We start from the raw sequence: 18,841 nt of genomic DNA, 5'->3' as shown, positions 1-18,841 counted from the left end.
AGACCCGGCTCAAAGAATTCTAAAGCCGATGCGCTATCTCGCCAATATGAGCCTTCTGCTTCAGTTGAACCACTTTTGTCCTCCATTGTACCCAAATGCAATATTATTGCTAATACCAGCCTCAAAATTCATTCTCCGCTACTTGACCAGATCTTGAAGTCACAACATCTAGCTCCCGGAAACACTCCTGAGGGAAGAAACTTTGTTCCTCCTGAACTTCAACTGGAGCTCCTACAATGTTTTCACGAAAGTAAAGTAGCTGGTCATCCTGGTATTCGCAAGACATACTCTCTGATATCCAAGGATTTCTGGTGGCCTTCACTACGAAAAGATATTGAGGAGTTCGTTGCAGCTTGTGAGACTTGTGCCAAGACTAAACAACCTCATGCATCTCCATGTGGCCTGTTACACCCCTTGGACATTCCTGAGAAACCTTGGTCCTGTTTGTCCATAGACTTTATCGTTGATTTGCCTGCTTCCAAGAGACAGACTGTTATTCTCACGGTGGTGGATAGATTTACTAAGATGGCCCATTTCGTGCCATTAACTAAACTTCCGACTTCTCCTGAATTGGCGGAGATTTTTGCGAGAGAGGTTTTTCGCCTACATGGGATTCCTTCGGAGATTGTTTCTGATAGAGGTTCTCAATTTGTCTCACGTTTCTGGAGATCCTTTTGTTCTCAAATGGGTATCAAATTGAACTTTTCCTCTGCCTATCACCCTCAGTCTAACGGAGCTGCTGAACGTACCAATCAAAAGATCGAACAGTATCTACGTTGCTTTGTTTCCGAACACCAGGACAATTGGGTCGGTCTGATTCCTTGGGCGGAGTTCGCACACAATAACCTTGTTTGTGATTCAACTCGCTCTAGCCCCTTCTTCATGAACTATGGCTTTCATCCTTCGATTTTTCCTTCGGTTTCCTCTTCTCAGGGGATACCGTCGGTTGATGATCATGTCGCCAACCTGAAGAAATTATGGGATCAGACTCGGCAAATTCTGTTACATAATTCCTCGTTGTTCAAGAAACACGCTGACAAGCATAGAAGAGCGGCTCCTGTTTTTGTTCCTGGGGATAGGGTATGGCTGAGTACTAAGAATATTCGCCTAAAAGTTCCATCTATGAAATTTGCTCCTCGCTACATAGGTCCTTACAGGGTTCTCACTCGTATCAACCCGGTTGCGTATCGCCTTGCTCTGCCACCTGCCTTACGCATTCCTAACTCTTTTCATGTCTCCTTGTTGAAACCTCTTATTTGCAACAAATTCTCCTCTAAGGTCTCCTCACCTCGTCCTGTTCAGGTGGAGGGTCGGGAGGAGTACGAGGTCAGCTCCATCATTGATTCCAGAATTTCAAGGGGAAAATTGCAATATCTGGTCAACTGGAGGGGATATGGTCCTGAGGAGAGGAGTTGGGTACCTCAAGAGGACGTTCATGCTTCTCGCCTTCGCAGAGCATTTCACCTCCGCTTCCCATCTCGCCCCGGTTCCTTCCGCCCGGTGGGCGTATCTGAGAGGGGGGGTACTGTCAGGGTACCTGAGGTCTCTACCTCTAAGGGAGGTAGAGACTTGGTGGTTTGTCCGTCCAGGCGAGCTGTTTCCTTCGTTCCTCGCGGTTCATCCAGTCACTTAAACACCGACCGCGAGGAATCCACGTCCTTTTCTAGCAGGACGCTCAATACGTGACGTCATGACGCTATCACGAGCGACCTGCCACGCAAGTGTCCGATATCCAATCGGTACTTGTCAGAGGCGTGCTTACCATCCGGAGCCAGGGTATTTAAGCTTACTTCTCACTTCAGCTCATTGCCCTGTCGTGGTTCTAGCTTGTCTAGTCACTCAGTGCTCTGGTATTCTAGTTTGCTCTATTTGGTTTTGACTCGGCTTGTTGTACTACCCTGCTTCTCTGTTATCCCTTGACCCGGCTTGTCTCTCGCTTATCTGTCTTCTCGTTCCCTCGACCTCGGCTTGTCTCTGACTATTCTCTATTACTCTCGGTACGTTAGTCCGGCCATTCTAAGGCCCGGTATACGTACCTTTCCACTCTTTGTACCCTGCGTGTTGGATCCCTGTCCCGATCCTGACACAGAGGAACTGCCTCACTACACAAGAAGACTGATTGCTTCACTGTTACCGCCAGCGCAGGCCAAAAAATTCACTATCAATGGACTGTATAGACTGCCCACCATCACTAAGACGGCAGCCCCAATCACTGGTGCTGTCATCCTCCGATGCAATACACCACATGATAAGGGCCAGATCATGGCAGCAGTGAGGGGTAAAACCCTGTTACCATTTGAAGGATCGCACCTAACCCTCTACCAGGACCTCACTAAATCTACACTTCAATGGTGTAAATTGCTGCAGTCACTCACCGGCCGCCTGCGCTCCGCGGGGGTAACATACAGATGGGGCACACCAAGATCCCTACTAATAACACACAACGGGACGACCCACAAGCTCACAACTGAATCGGAGGCACCTGCAATGCTCTACACACTGGGCCTCGCCGAAACACAAGCCGCAACCTCTGCTTCCCAAGTCGAACACACCTGGAACCCTGAATCAACGATCCCATTCGTACCAAGAACCGCACCTCCTACCTGACTGATCAAGAAAAGGGCGCAACTATCCCACATCGAGGAACGAACTTTAACAGACCTCCAAGAATATTGGTTTATATTATGCGTTATACTAAACTCTGTTCAGATTTCTCTTACCTTACTGGTTACCCCACTCATACCCGTTCTACATACTAACAGGCCCAGAGATGGGCAGTATCAGAAGCACCTCGCATACACATACGATATATTCATTACCGCTAACCGGTATACATACTAAACAGACACGGGGAAAGGCAGCCTCAGACCCGTCTCGCATACATACACACACTAGATACACCCACGAGAGGTGTACAACCCCCCCCCCCCCCCCCGATGCCCCCTTGGTTAGGGGTACTCACCTACTAGGGTAACCGAAACAAGCCTCAGGTCATCTCCACAAATACCTTGGTTACCCACACGCTTCCCTCATCCACATACTCATGACTTAAGACAATGCTACAACAAAACCTACTAGTACTCTCATGTAAAAACAAAATGTGCGAATGTTTACTAAGATGTCTTGTTCACTAACTCATTACCAAACCTTGTTACCCTGCATGACAGTTACGGTACCCGTCCTGGCTGTTGGGGCCGGACGTGGTTGTGTAAAGATTAACACGCACCAAAAATAAAGAATTAAAAAAATATATATATATATATACCTATTGAAAGATATCATGGTTATGGTGACACCTATTTTTCTAAGACTTCTGGATCCTCCAACAATGTCAAATATGTAATAGTATAATGTATTTAGTATAAATCTTATATTTTGGTGCTACTACTGAGTTATTAATTATGCAAGTAAATATGAAAATAAAAATGTTTAAAGACAAATATGCCTTTTTGGCTGACAGTCTCTCTTTAAGCTCTACCATTCCTCGCTACCCTTTGTTATCTAAGAGCTTTACAGGACTCGAACTCAAGTATAATTACAGTAGGTTTAAAAACTATAGTTACCAATACACCATAAAACTGCTTAAAGGGAAACTCCAGTGCCAGGAAAGCGATCCATTTTCCTGGCACTGGAGGGTCCCTCTCCCTCCCACCCATCAATCCCCAGTTACTGAAGGGGTGAAAACCCCTTCAGTGACTTACCTGTGGCAGCGGCGATGTCCCTCGCCGCTGTCTCCTCCTCCGCGCCGCTCCTCCTTCTGGCTCCGGCGGCCGAGACTGATCCCGCCCACCGGCCGAGGAGACCTAATGCGCATGCGCGGCAATTCCGCGCATGCGCATTAGGTCTCCCCATAGGAAAGCATTGAAAACTATTTTCAATGCTTTCCTATGGGGATTTGAGCGACGCTGGAGGTCCTCACACAGCGTGAGGTGTCCAGCGACGCTCTAGCACAGGTTTCCACAGGAAGAGACCTCTAGTTGCTGTCTAGTAGACAGCCACTAGAGGTGGAGTTAACCCTGCAAGGTAATTATTGCAGTTTTATAAAAACTGCAATAATTACACTTACAGGGTTAGGATTAGTGGGAGTTGGCACCCAGACCACTCCAATGAGCAGAAGTGGTCTGGGTGCCTGGAGTGTCCCTTTAAATGTACAAAATATCTTTTGCTTGCCTACTGCCTCTTTAAAAAGTTGCCCTATTTTGCAATTTAAAATCGCCCCAGTCCTATTAATTATGGGATCAGAGATAAAACAAAAAGGGGGTTAGGCAGGTAGAACTATTTTATATGGATCATGTTAGTGGGACGTGGAATTCCGTGGTTCGGTGGATAAGGGCTTGGAGACCTTAAGCTGTCTGTATAGGTTGAAGGGACTGAGGTTGGTGTATAGCCTCTTCACCAGAGAGCTGGGTATCCCCTAGCCACAGAGTTATAAGAACTGGACTTCCTGTGGCCGAACTCAGGATCCCATAGTCCTTTCATTTCTAGGGAGTTTAAAAAAACTATATTTCAGCATATATCCATTACTCTGACAGCCAGTAATTATTGCTGTTAGATTGCTGTAAGATCAAAGATGGAGATTTGATATTTCGATTTTATTTCTTTGATGGCATGAGTTAAATCATTTTGGACAGTTAGATCAATTAAAATGCACCTTTAAAAAGGCAGATGGCAGCAGAAAAAAATAAAATATCAATGGCAACTTACAGAACCAGACTGGTCTTGGTGCAATGCCCTTGTTCTCTAAACCCTGCAAAGTAAAACTCGGGCATGAGATGAAGAAGCACCAATTGTAAAGCATTGAATCAATGCTTTCCTATGAGGATGCTTTCACTGTGAATGCCTATCAGGTCCCCATTATTGCTCTTTGAGGAGCATTGGATTGGATCATACTAGAGGACTCCATGAGTTGGAAAAAGTAAAGTCAATTTTCTTATTTTAGTTGTAAATGAAAAGTAGTGGCATTTCAGGTTTAAGCTAAATATACAGATGTGTGGGTCATAACATAGTGGATTAGTGATCTGACATGTAGAACTACACAGAAGAAATAGCACCATGCCTCAATAGAGGGTGAAATACTTGGATGATCTTCAGAGAGCAAAGACTTACGGATTTTAAATACGTGTCGTCCATAGTATAAGTGTCCCCATAGTCCAGAGGGGGTAGAGTGGGTTTTTGGAGTTTAATGGGTTTAGAAAGGGCTGTTGTGTTAGCCTTAAACATCATGGTCAAGTTGTAATTCTTGATGATCACATCTGAAGAATTCTTGGCCACGTTATGACCTACAGTTACTAAATTAGAACTCTTTGCTGTCACAATTGAGAGTCTGCCAGGAATATCATGAGCCTTTGTCTTCTCTTTGAAATTATTGGTAGTTACTGATTGGGGCCTTGTGGTCACATTGAAGAGTTTTGTTTTGATTATCTGTTTAGGAGTAACATTGAAGGCCTTTGTGGCGACAATAGGTTTGGCAGTCAGATTGAAGGACTTTGTGGTGACAATAGGTTTGGTGCTCACGTTGAAGGATTTTATGTTGACTTGTACAAGTGGGATTGCCTCTACATTCTCATGTGGGATTGCCTCTGCATTCTCATGTGGGATCGCTTCTGCATTCTCATGTGGGATCGCTTCTGCATTCTCATGTGGGATCGCCTCTGCATTCTCATGTGGGATTGCCTCTGCATTCTCATGTGGGATCACCTCTGCATTCTCATGTGGGATCGCCTCTGCATTCTCATGTGGGATTGCCTCTGCATTCTCATGTGGGATCACCTCTGCATTCTCATGTGGGATTGCCTCTGCATTCTCATGTGGGATTGCCTCTGCATTCTCATGTGGGATTCCCTCTGCATTCTCATGTGGGATTCCCTCTGCATTCTCATGTGGGATTCCCTCTGCATTCTCATGGGGGATTCCCTCTGCATTCTCATGGGGGATTCCCTCTGCATTCTCATGGGGGATTTCCTCTGCATTCTCATGGGGGGTTTCCTCTGCATTCTCATGGGGGATTTCCTCTGCATTCTCATGGGGGATTTCCTCTGCATCCTCATATGGGATTGCCTCTGCATTTTCATTCGGAGTACTCTCGGTTGCTTGCTCTTCACGGAGCTCTCTGTCCAAATGATCACCATAGCTGTGTATATAAAGGAACAATGACTGTATTAAGAGTCTGAGTACTAATTTTGTACAAAGTTGCAGTAATGGTTAATATATAAAAATTCAACTGAACACTGAAATGTGCTAAAGTGTTGGGAATACAAACACCTGTAAAGTAAATTCAAAATTAATTTCCCATTTTCCGCCAAGCTTTGAGATTCACTCCGCAATCTTTTGTGAGTAAGCCTGTTCATGTTTAGTGAATTAACACCAATTAGATGTATTTGCTAAAGTGTATTGTGGAGAATTGACAAGTTAGAGGCCCAAATAAACAAAAATGGGAATTTTCTCAAACAGGGAGTGTATGGACTGTACCTCTGACAGGTCCAGATTAGTCAATTCTGAGTGAGCAGGGTACCAAGTCAGTGCTCTGACTCATTCAGGAGTGCCGCACCGAGCATTTCTTAGTGTGATCTGCATCCACTGTAGGTACAGACTTTAGAACTACTACCACCACCAGACCACCATTGAGTTTACCATTGTCTGACCACCACGCACCCTCCCTGCTTTAAGGTAACATATCTTCTTTTTCTAAAGGAATAATGAATGTGTGTGGGGAGGCTGGAATCATAAGTTTCCCCACACAGAGATCCTATGGAAACACACAGCCTCCCCACACACAAGTATCATACACAGTGTTCAACCCAACACACATACAAACTCCCACAAGCAACCTTAAAGGGACATGCATCACTTGACAGTTATTTTTTTAAACCAGCAAGCAAACATGTTAAATAATACATATACACAGTATATTAAATTAAAAGGACACTATAGGCATCAAAACAACTTTATCTTAATTAAGCAATTTTGGTGTATAGTCTCACTGCTCAATTCTGTGCCTTTTAGGCGTTAATTCACTTTGTTTATGCTGACATAGCCACACCTCCCTGCATGTGACTTACACAGCCTTCCTAAACACTTCCTGTAAAGAGAGATCTAATATTAAAACTTCCTTTAAAATACATTATGTTTAAATCAGAATTTCTTGTCTCCTGCTCTTGTAATAGCATCCAAGGACCTTACATACCTCCTGTATGTAATTAAAGTTACATGTATAGGGCAGGAGATAACAACTTCTACAGTAAGTTTACATCTGATTGAAAATGAAACAATTTTTTTTCATGCAGAATGTGTGACTGCAAAGCATTATCTATAAACTAAAACTGCTTCATTAAGCTAAAGCAGTTTTGAAGTCAATAGTAACCCTTTAAGCAAGAAAATCTTTGATAAGAATGTACTAAATGTTTTTAAACGTACTATAAACTTGTTCAGTTTGCATTATTAGATATACCATATACCTCTCCAGTAGGGGAGTTTATTTAGCCTTCCCCGTCCCTTAACCCATATATATATATATATAGAGGTATATGGTATATCTAATAATGCAAACTGAACAAGTTTATAGTACGTTTAAAAACATTTAGTACATTCTTATCAAAGATTTTCTTGCTTAAAGGGTTACTATTGACTTCAAAACTGCTTTAGCTTAATGAAGCAGTTTTAGTTTATAGATAATGCTTTGCAGTCACACATTCTGCATGAAAAAAAATTGTTTAATTTTCAATCAGATGTAAACTTACTGTAGAAGTTGTTATCTCCTGCCCTATATATATATATATATACTGTAGATATATGTTATCTCCTGCCCTGTGTGTATATATATATACACGAGGACAGCTTGTCTTTTGTTTATTTTCTATGATGTATTTCTTCTCTAAATGATCCCTTAAATGACTCCTTTATATTTTTATGTTTGCCTCTCTGTTCCTGGGAGATCATTAGCTTACCGGTCTTTAACGCAATTCTCTCCCAGGCACAGATATTTATGGGAGGGGCTTGCAGTGTATTGTGTGGAGACCCCCTGCTGGGAGTTGTGTATATAAGCAGGCCACTGGGCCATAATAAAACATTCTTCTTGTACCCTTCATCAAGTCTAGGCTGATGTGTGGGTATACCAGAGCTATAATAACTGCATCACTTGGGGGCGGGGCCGGGCCGCCAAGCTGAGCGGTCGCAGGGAAGAACAGCTCCTGCAGAATGAGAACCATATACGCTATAACCCGCGATTTACAAGGCACCCAGCGACCAACAACCTTGATCCGTAACGTATGCGGGCTACCGGAGTCGGTCGCCACCTCGCTATCCTGCCCGACGGAGCCGAACATGCGCATAGCACATCGACTGGTCCGGTCCTGTTCCCCCCCCCACCGGACCGGGGGGGTGATCCCGGTCCAAGCCTCACGACCACACTCGGAGGCACTACTTGACCACCAAGAAGGCCTGAGACCCGCAGTCAAGATGGCGGCGGCCACGTGTACGGGGCCAGACCGGCAGACCCTGAGGCAGACTGCAGACAGGACCCGGCATGGAATACAAAGCGGCAAACCTGTGGTGACCCATACCGTACAGCAACACTTAAATCCGGTAACACACCGAAACGCATCACTCTACTCCCGTAGACGGAGCTAGCTGTGGGACCACACACCCCTCTTCTGGGCTGGGCGCTCACCAAGAGGATCCCCTCTACAGCCTGCCATATCCCCCGGGGACAGACCGCAATCCGGCGGAACCCGGGGCCCACGATCCTGTTGATGGGATCAATGGCGCAAGGGCACGAGCGCCTGCGAAGGCCTCAGGCCGAAGGCTGGTGACCCATGGTGCTGGCACTGTCACAACGCCGGGAAATCCTACGACCAAGCAGCTGAGGCATCACGGCACACCCGGCGGGAGATATGAACGAGATGACCGGACACACCGACCACCATCAATGGACTCCCTAAAAGCTTACCCATGTCCTGGGCCACACAACCCTGATACCGCCTACAGGTACATGTCTGTGGGCTGCTTTGGACTGCCTGACAGCCTGGCCACACTCGATTCATGGTTCAACGGACAGAACCTGTATACCCCGGAGCACAGCAGGCATATTCCACTGGACAATATGTAGCAACAGACGGGACATTATTAATCCAGGCAGTTACCATGCACACTGTCCTATATTTCAGCGATTTAATACATGTCTCCTCAATATGTCCAATGACTCATGAATACCCTTTAGCCAGTCCTGCCCAGCGATATTTTTTAGCTGCATGCTGCTCTCACCAATGCAACTATGCTTGTGTATTCTGTTAGGCTCATAGCCCACATGCATCCTAGTTCTAATTACCACCATGCGGTGACATAACCATAGGCCACTCGAGCGGTACCCTTGCTGACGAACCGGCTTGTAAATAGGCTGCTGGAACCTATATAAGCCCTCAATCCCGGTCTGGCTGACTTAGGCTGTTGTTAAATATCATACCAAGGCTTAGCTGCACGAGACACTAAGTTGCATATTGTACAATGTATTGACCTACCTGTAATTTGTTAGCATAACCAAACAATACAACTGTCTTAATACTGCTGTCTCAGTTTAACGTGTTGCTATCTTGGCCTCCACGGCTCAGTCTTAGCTTGAATCACCTACCTTAACGATGCTCCACATGATAATACTCGTTAATGTAAAGCTTTTATTCGCTGTATTGCATCTCTTTCTAGCTTGCTTAAAATCGTCTCCACTGAACGACTCATAAAAAAATAAAAACAAGGCATCACCTTCCTAGAAATGTAACTAACAATGTCTTAATGTAATCACGCTAAAGATATGTACTACATATGCATCTCCCTCTCCTTCTCTTGTACCCCTCATAAATGCCTTAATAAAAGAAAAAAATAACTGCATCACTTAGGATTTGGGAGAACTACAGCGGATATACTCAGTCGGAGCATAGGGGATCCGTTACACTGGTGGCAAACAGCGGGATTTTTCTCCCAAATGAATATCCCAAACCAGGGAATGCTGTGAACAGTCCAGCAGCGTCCCTGTCTAAAGAGGAACTCGGGAGATGGAGCGAGCTAGCCCCTGGGCAGTGTCCCCATATGAGGAGGCTTTCTAGTGGAGACTACAAGGCACACTGGCACAGGAGAAGGGCCCTATTTTGGCTGAGGAGGACTCTGGCAGGAGTCCCTAGACGTAGCAAACCTTTAGCGGAAAGAGAACCTTTCAAGTACAGCGCACCTCTGGCAGGAACTAGTGGCCCAACGGATGGCAATCCTGGGAAAGAAACCCTTGACAGAGTGGGTAAGGCACCTTGAGTTCCTGGTCAAGAGAGAAATGATGCTGGACAACTTTTACCGGGAGCTGTGGTGGTATGCAGTCCAGCGAAACCCCTGGATGGCAGAGGACATTCAGCCACAGTGGGAGAACTTCAATGGCCCTGGCCTGTTGTAGAAGGCCTTTGGGGAGGAAGATGACTTTGGCAATCCTGCGGAGTCGCTGCTCAGGACTATTTATTCTTACCGGGAAGAGATGCTACCGTACCTGAGAGTTCATTGGGCTGGGATCATTGGGCTGGGATCAGACCTCACCCACCTGGTTGCCCTGGAGTGGGAGTTGGAAAAGAATACCAAGGACTTGTAGACTCGGTTCAGCAGCAAGCCCTCGACACGAAGAATTGGATTGTCTGGGTGACCAGGGGAGAAGAGATTTTCAGTCCCTCTCCCAGCAGCAGCAAGCATCACAGGGAGTGGAGACAGGTTGTATCACTCCCCAGCGGCAACACGCGTTGCATAGAGGGGAGATTTTCGGTCCCTCTCCTCAGCAACAGCAAGCATCACATGGAGGTGAGACAGGCAGTCTCACTCCCCAGCGGCAGTGTACCATGCAGGGAGAGGAGACAACCGGTCTCTTCCCCGCGGCAGCTGGAGTCACCGGGAGAGGAGATTGTCGGTCCCTCTCCCCAGTATTAGCAAGCATCACTGGGAGTGGAGATAGTTGGACTCACTACCCAGCAACAGGCAGCATCACAGGGAGTGGAGACAGTCAGTCTCACTCCCCAGTGGCAGTATGAGTTAAAGGGAGAGGAGACAACCGGTCTCTCTCCCCAGCGGCAGCCAGAGTTACAAGGAGAGGATTTTTTTGGTCCCTCTCCCCAGCAGCAGCAAGCATTACTGGGAGTGGAGACAGGTTGTATCACTCCCCAGCGGCAACACGCGTTGCATAGAGGGGAGATTTTCGGTCCCTCTCCTCAGCAACAGCAAGCATCACATGGAGGTGAGACAGGCAGTCTCACTCCCCAGCGGCAGTGTACCATGCAGGGAGAGGAGACAACCGGTCTCTTCCCCGCGGCAGCTGGAGTCACCGGGAGAGGAGATTGTCGGTCCCTCTCCCCAGTATTAGCAAGCATCACTGGGAGTGGAGATAGTTGGACTCACTACCCAGCAACAGGCAGCATCACAGGGAGTGGAGACAGTCAGTCTCACTCCCCAGTGGCAGTATGAGTTAAAGGGAGAGGAGACAACCGGTCTCTCTCCCCAGCGGCAGCCAGAGTTACAAGGAGAGGATTTTTTTGGTCCCTCTCCCCAGCAGCAGCAAGCATTACTGGGAGTGGAGATAGTCGGTCTCCCTAACCAGCAACAGGCAGCATCACGGGAAGTGGAGACAGTCAGTCTCACTCCCCAGTGGCAGTGTACCAGGCAGGGAGAGGAGACAACTGGTCTCTCTCCCCAGCGGCAGTGCCTGTTATCAGGAGACACCAGGGCTGACGGACGTCACCCACAAAGCAACGTTGAACTGCCAGGACAGAGCATGGAGCAGGAGGCTACCAGGTTAGCTGTTTTTTTTTTTGGGTGGGCTTCTCGACTAACTCAGGTACAGACCAACAGGAGGTCTGGTACCTGGTTAGTCTTTCCTTGGGGCGGGTGATATGTGACAAACGTGCCTATGCCACGAGCTCCTGGAGGAGCCTGCTAGCTAGCCTCCTGCCCCAGGACTATAGACCATATACAAAGACCATGTTCAGGAGTTAAATATCCCCAACCACCATTTGTAGCTTGCCCTTGGTGCCCCATGTTCGGCACTTTCCCTTCCTGCGAATGGAACCAAAAGCTGGCTCTCTGGTGGCCGTTTGCATGAACCAAACCCACGAATTGTCCTCAGAATTACTTAACCGCGATTTTAATGGAACTAAATTCGGCATAAGGGCTTCGTGGGTTCCCAGTCACCTCAGCGGGACTTAGCCGCGAATGTTATGGAACTGTTTTGGGCATAGGACCATGTGGACGGCTGGTCAGAACTTTAACACGGTGGCGATTCCCCTATACTGAATGGATCTGAGCGCTATTTGGAGAACTTGGGCGCTCAGATCAGGGCTATTTAACAATGTATTATTTGTGGGGTTTGTTCTGTTTTTATTATGTTTTGGGGTATTTTTATGTTTGTTTTCCTCTCTGTTCCTGGGAGATAATTAGCTTACTGGTCTGTAACGCAATTATCTGCCAGGCACAGAGATTTATGGGAGGGCCTTGCATTGTATTGTGTGTCCCCTGCTGGGAGTTGTGTATATAAGCAGGCCACTGGGCCATAATAAAACAAGTCTAGGCTGATGTGTGGGTATACCAGAGCTATAATAAGTGCTTCACTTGGTATTTGGGAGAACTACAGCGGATATACTCAGTCGGAGTATAGGGGATCCATTACAGATGACATTACTCACCAAGAGATATTCCAGAGGCCAGGCTGAAGGAGGAGGTGGCCATGACGTCATTAAGTACACATTGAGCCTATAAGGTTAAATTCACAGTCAATGTACATTTTCTAGAAGCTCCTAGTTCTGGCATGCTTTAATAGTGCGCGGAAAATGTGGACAAGATTGTTGCTACTAAGCATTTTATTTTCCTTCCTCTAGCTCAGTTGAGGAGATTCCCTTATTGAACTAAATCACAGATTAATCTATACAGGGCTGGGCTCAAGCCTACATAGAGTGTTTTACAAAAACACAACGAACCGGATTCGCTTGCAGGTTCACTGGAAAAGAATGGGTAGTTAAGGTGGGTCTCGTGTCAATATTTGGGGAATGCAGAAAATCTGAGGGCCAGCCTATCTTCTATAAATCTTGGGGACTTTGAACCTGGTAATAATATATGTCTTGCTTATGGTAAGCATGTTTGTTCCTCAAGGTATATAAATATTATTAAAGTGTACATAATGCAGAACATATTTATACGTAACGTATGCTTATATAAATGGGCACCACAAAGACTTGCTATGGTCTGGGACTTTAGAAATCACAACGTGTTTACAGTGGTTCTGATAATCCCTGTATCATTATTGTAATGTAAAGCATTACAATCTGACAATAACAGGGAACTGGAGTATAATAGCCCATGAACAGTGAGCTATAAAGAAAATATGAGGCACCATAGTAAACGATCAGCATGGAACATTGTACAGATAAATTGGCTGGATTAGCGTGGGGTTAGTGTTGGGAAAGAGCTCCACCACCACTGTCGGACTGCTCCCCATTAACATTGCCCTAGGATGTCTTGCAGTGGTGGGAGGGGTGTCCACCCCAACAAGTTCCCAATGGTGCTCTGCTTACCGGCCAAGAAATCAAGGTTGCCCCTCAGTGGGAGCAGTGGGCTCGGTTCGGTAGTCAAATAATGTTTGGGACCATATCGGTGCCAGAGGGTTAGGGTTGCTCTCACAAACGGGTTGAGTTGTGCATTGCTTTGAACTACGCAATCTGCACTCAGGAAATTCAACTTAAGTGTATATTTCTAAAACACAAACTTTCTTTACCTGGGCATCCCCAAAGCGATGGCAGTCAGCCAGAAATGCCCACTTTTCAAGTGCCTTTCCAGCTTTGCCCTGTATGCTATCATCAGCGACGTGAGAGGCACTCCTCCCATTCATGTCCTGGATTCATATTTTCCAATGTAACCAGGAGTTTTTGGGACCTTGTTAATGCTTAATACTTTGAACACGTTTCAGGCATCTTAAAAACACAAACTTATTTGGTTGGATAAGCAGATCTATTGACAGGATAGGACTGTCCAGCAAACATAAGCCAGGGGTTGCACGGAAAAGAGGTACAAGAAAAGTTGTTAAAAATCAATGGCAGTTTTGTTGCTGACTCGTGGTGTTTTCACAAAAATGCCATGTGCATATTTGATAGTTTTTGTTGTTATTTGATCCTGTCTCACAAGAAGCTTTGGATATGTAATCCAGCTCCAGGCCGTGTGTCACTTCTGCCCCTAAACACTTGTTTCATGATTGGTTGATTTCAATGCTACTTCTTTCTGATTTGTCCCACTTCCCTCTGCCCCTTCCTGTTACAAATGTCAGCCTCATGCCAGCCAGAAACGGGTACCAATACCGTCACTGGTTTCTGCCACGTCGAAGCTTGTTAGACAAGCTAGGATGCTGCCACTTTTAAGTTAGAATATGCTCTTTTATGAGGTAAAAATAAATGCACCTGGCAGCATATTTCTCTACACACGTCTGTTTTTCAGACACAAAATCTAAATAGTAAAGACTTGGACTTCGCTTATTGATAAGCTATGGAAGTATGGGAGCTGTCTGCCTTCGCAGCTTGTCCTCTACAGAATACTACTGCACTTCTAATAGTAACTGTATTAGCCCATTTGTTCTATGTATTTTGCTCTTCATAACGCAAACACTCTCTCTGCATGTATAAACCCCCCATAGTGCAGTCACACATCTGTGTTAGCTAACTGAAATAGTCACTATGCTGACATTACATCGGTACATAGGCTAAAAAAAGAAGACAAGCACCCATCAAGTTATCTTATTATGATAATATATCATTATGTTTAAGTATTCACCCAGTTGCTGTTTAAAAATCGATGTAGACTCTGATAAAACCACCTCTTCAGGCAGAAAATTCTAGTCCTTATTGTTTTTATTGTAAAAAAAAAAAAAAACCTTTACTTTGCCTTAGACTAAATCTCCTTTCTTCCAGTCTAAATGTGTGACCTTGTGCCCTATGTATAGCCCTGTCTATGAATAGATTTCCAGACAATGGTTAGTATTGGCAATGATTAGACAGGAGGGCACTCTTGTAAAAATAATATTTTTATATACAAAAAAAAATAGGAGACGGGCATGTGGGTAAAGGGTACCCTCGAAGGCACAGAATAGCCAAAAGCCAGGTGTCTTATATAGACATATAGGTGTCTAGTTCATTTTTTTTTTACCTGTCCACATGACAACTTTGAGTGCTAAGTCTGTTCTCACTATAACTTTATGAAATTGTTGCCACTTGACAATATTAGTAGCAAGAGTGATTTGCAGACATATTGCTACAAATTATTCACTACTGTACCCAAGTAGTTTTTGTAGATCAATATTATCATATATATGGCTGTATCTAGCACGAGACTGACCAGGCATTTGCCTTGGGCGAAACTTTCAGGTAGGTGGCAAAAAAGCTGCCCCCATTTGCCCTGGCAGATGCCTTGACAGCCTCTTGTCCTGGGGGGTTCCCCCCGAGGCTGGTATCTACCTTATGTGGGAAGCAGGCGGCGAGGGAGCACTCTTCCCTGAGCTCTTCCCATTTCAGCTCCCTCGCGCGCACCGCAGTAATGCCAGAGCCGGAATATGACGTCACTCCAGCCCCTGCATCACTAGGAGGCGTGCAAGGGAGCTGAGCAGGAGGATCAGAGCTCCCTCGCTGCCCGACCACCAGTAGAGCTGCAGCCAGCACCACTGGACCACAGGGAAGAATCCACTCCAGCACTCCAAAAGGTATCGAGGCTGGGTGGATTGAACTTTAATTTTTATTTTATTTTAATTTGTGAGTGTTTGTTATTGAGTGTGCTAGTGTGTGTGTGTGTGTGTGTGTGTCAGTGAATTTTAGTGTGTGTCTGTTAGTGAATGTGTGTGTGTCTGTTAGTGAGAGCGTCTGTGTGCCTGTTAGTGAGTGTTAGTGTGTCTGTTAGTGAGAGAGTGTGTGTGTGTGTGTCACTCATAGGCGTGCGCAGCCTATTGCATTAGGGTGTGCACCCTCAAGCACAAGCGGCGTGTGTGTATATATATATATATATATATATATATATATGTATGTATATATATATATACACATATATACACACACACACAAAGCTGTGTGTGTGCTGTGTGAGGGTGCTGTTAGTGTGATGTGTGTGTGCTGGTAGTGTACTATGTGGGTGAGGGTGTTTGTGTGTGCGTGCTTGTGAGGGTGCTGTGAATGTACTGTGTGTCAGGGTGCTGTTTGTGTGTGTGTGTGTGTGCACTTGTGAGGGTGCTGTAAATGTACTGTGTGTCAGGGTGCTGTTTGTGTGTGAGGGTACTGGTAGTGTTTTGTGTGTGTGTGTTAGGGTCCTGTTTGTGTTTGTGAGGGTGCTGTGTGTGTGGGTGCTGTGTGTGTGGGTGCTGTATGTGAGTGTGGGTGCTGTATGTGTGTGGGTGCTGTGGGTGCTGTGTGTCTGTGGGTGCTGTATGTGTGTGGGTGCTGTGTGTCTGTCGGTGCTGTGTGTCTGTGGGTGCTGTATGTGTGTGGGTGCTGTATGTGTGTGGGTGCTGTGTATGTCTGTGGGTGCTGTGTATGTCTGTGGGTGTGCTGTGTATGTGTGTGGGAGTGCTGTGTATGTCTGTGGGTGTGCTGTGTATGTCTGTGGGTGTGCTGTGTATGTCTGTGGGTGTGCTGTGTATGTGTGTGGGTGCTGTGTATGTCTGTGGGTGCTGTGTATGTCTGTGGGTGCTGTGTATGTGTGTGTGAGTGCTGTGTATGTGTGTGTGTGTGCTGTGTATGTGTGTGGGTGATTGTGGGGGGTGGAGGTGGGGGTACATTATTTAATATCCCCCCTCCCTTCTTACTTTATGTGGGGAGGGGGGATTCTTGTTCCTTGTCCCTGGTTGTCCAGTGGAGGTGGGGGCAGATCAGTTATCCCCCCTCCCTTGTTACCTTATGCCTGGCAGGGGGTATCCTGCTGCCATCCTTCCCTGGTGGTCCAGAGGAGAGTGAACTCTAGCCCCGCAGGGCTAGAGTTCACTCACGCGAGATGCTCAAATCTCGCGAGAGGAACCCGGCGGATCTGCTGGCAATAGCTCCGCCGGTCCTCTCCTGCCTCCCTCCCTGCATGTGAGCCGGGGAGGGGAGGCTGAGAGCAGAGCCGGCGCTCGGATAGCGCCGGCTCTGCATGAGCCGGCAGGGGGGATCCTGACATCTCCCCTGCCGGTCTCAATACATAGGCGTGCCGCGGGGATTAGGGTGTGCCCAGGCACACCCGGCACACCCCGGGCGCACGCCTATGGTGTCACTGAGAGTGTATATGTGTTTGAAAGTGAATGTGTATGTGTGTTTGTCAGTGAGAGTGTATACGTGCTTGTCAGTGAGTGTGTATCTGTCACTGAGTGTTTCTGTCAGTGTATGTATGCATGTGTCAGTGTGTGTATGCGTGTCTCAGTTTTTGTCAGCTAGTGTATGTGTGTCTGTCAGTCAATGTGTGTGCCTGACACTAAGTGCATATATGTGTTTCAGTGTGTATCTGCCAGTAAGTGTGTCCCAGTGTGTGTGTATGCACTTCTGTCAGTGAGTGTGCATGTGTGCCTTGTCAGTGTGTATGTGTCTGTCAGTGTATATGTGTGTCTGTCGGTGAATGTGAGTGTGTGTGTGTGTGTGTGTGTGTGTATGTAACTGTGTGTGTATTTCTGTGAATGTGTGTGTTGGTTAAACAGTGTGTGTGACAATGACTGTGTACCTGTAAGGGAGTGTATGTCAGTGCATGTATCAGTGAGGGCATGTGTCTGTCAGAAAGATAAATTTGTAAGGGGGTGGGTGGGTGCCCAAGTTTTGTCATGCCTAGGGCAGCACAAAACCAGAACACACCACTGGCTGTATCCGTATCCTCCGACTCCCTCCCCCCGAGGTTCCCATGGATAGCTGATTTATTAGCCAGCAGATGGACCACTGTTTTACCTTACTCCCATGCTTTGCTAGATGTTGTACATACCAATTCATGATATTCTGGCAGAGCAAGTGATTAGAGTTCACATTGGTCCCGCTCTTACATTTGTTGCTTTCCATATAAATCAGAGGGCATTCCCATTCCCATCATAACGTTAGGAATCTTACATTTTTAACAAAAGTGTAAATCCTTTTCCTAACTAATTATTTTTTCTAGATGGTGGTACTTGTGTGTTAGTGGTTTTAAATACATCTATTAAAGGTTAAGTTTTATATTATTTTAAATAAACCCATTTGGGCTTAAATTTCTTTTTCTGGGATCATCTGATATTTAACCCCCTCCCTCCCCCTTCTGTCACTCGTTATTTTTGTATTTTAGAATAGGATCAATGTGTCACATTTGTACAGACTTATTTATAAACCCAATTTACTGAAATCTAAGCACACATTCCTGTGAGTTTTATTGCCTTTTAGTGCTGTTATGGACATGCACAAACATTGAACTGTGAATTTTGTTAGCACGAATAATTAACCAGTCATCCCTTACCAGCCACATGTTTATAAATGATCTTGAAGACAGCATTGAAAGTCATGTTTCAGTGTTTGCAGATGACACAAAACTCTGTAAAATAATACAATGTGAGCATGATATTACTTTGCTGCAGAGGGATTTAGACTGGGGGACTGGGCACTCAAATGGCAGATGAAATTTAATGTTGAAAAATGCAAAGTTTTGCACTTCGGCGTAAAGAATGCACAAGCAACGTATACCCTTAAGGGACCACTATAGTGCCAGGAAAACATACTCAGGGACCCCCTCCCGCCGGGCTCTGGGGAGAGGAAAGGGGTTCAAACTTACCTTTCTCCAGCGCCGGGCGGGGAGCTCTTCTCCTCCTATCCTCCTCCTCTCCTCCCAT

The 18,841-nt window shown here is 46.0% G+C and overlaps 1 protein-coding gene across 1 annotated transcript in view; it reads right to left on the bottom strand.

The window, feature by feature from the left end:
- Window positions 1–18,841, bottom strand: part of LOC134611954 (alpha-N-acetylgalactosaminide alpha-2,6-sialyltransferase 1-like) — a 96,531-nt gene that overhangs the window by 30,100 nt on the left and 47,590 nt on the right. Inside the window, exon 2 of the mRNA XM_063456315.1 lies at window positions 5,107–6,130. Coding sequence (XP_063312385.1) covers window positions 5,107–6,130 — 1,024 coding nt within the window. The remainder of the gene's footprint in view (window positions 1–5,106; window positions 6,131–18,841) is intronic.

Source organism: Pelobates fuscus, chromosome 5, assembly GCF_036172605.1.
Source record: "Pelobates fuscus isolate aPelFus1 chromosome 5, aPelFus1.pri, whole genome shotgun sequence".
NCBI classification, from domain to species: Eukaryota; Metazoa; Chordata; class Amphibia; order Anura; family Pelobatidae; genus Pelobates; species Pelobates fuscus.
The sequence above is the reverse complement of the archived record's forward strand: the minus strand, read 5'-3'. Positions and strand labels throughout refer to the sequence as shown.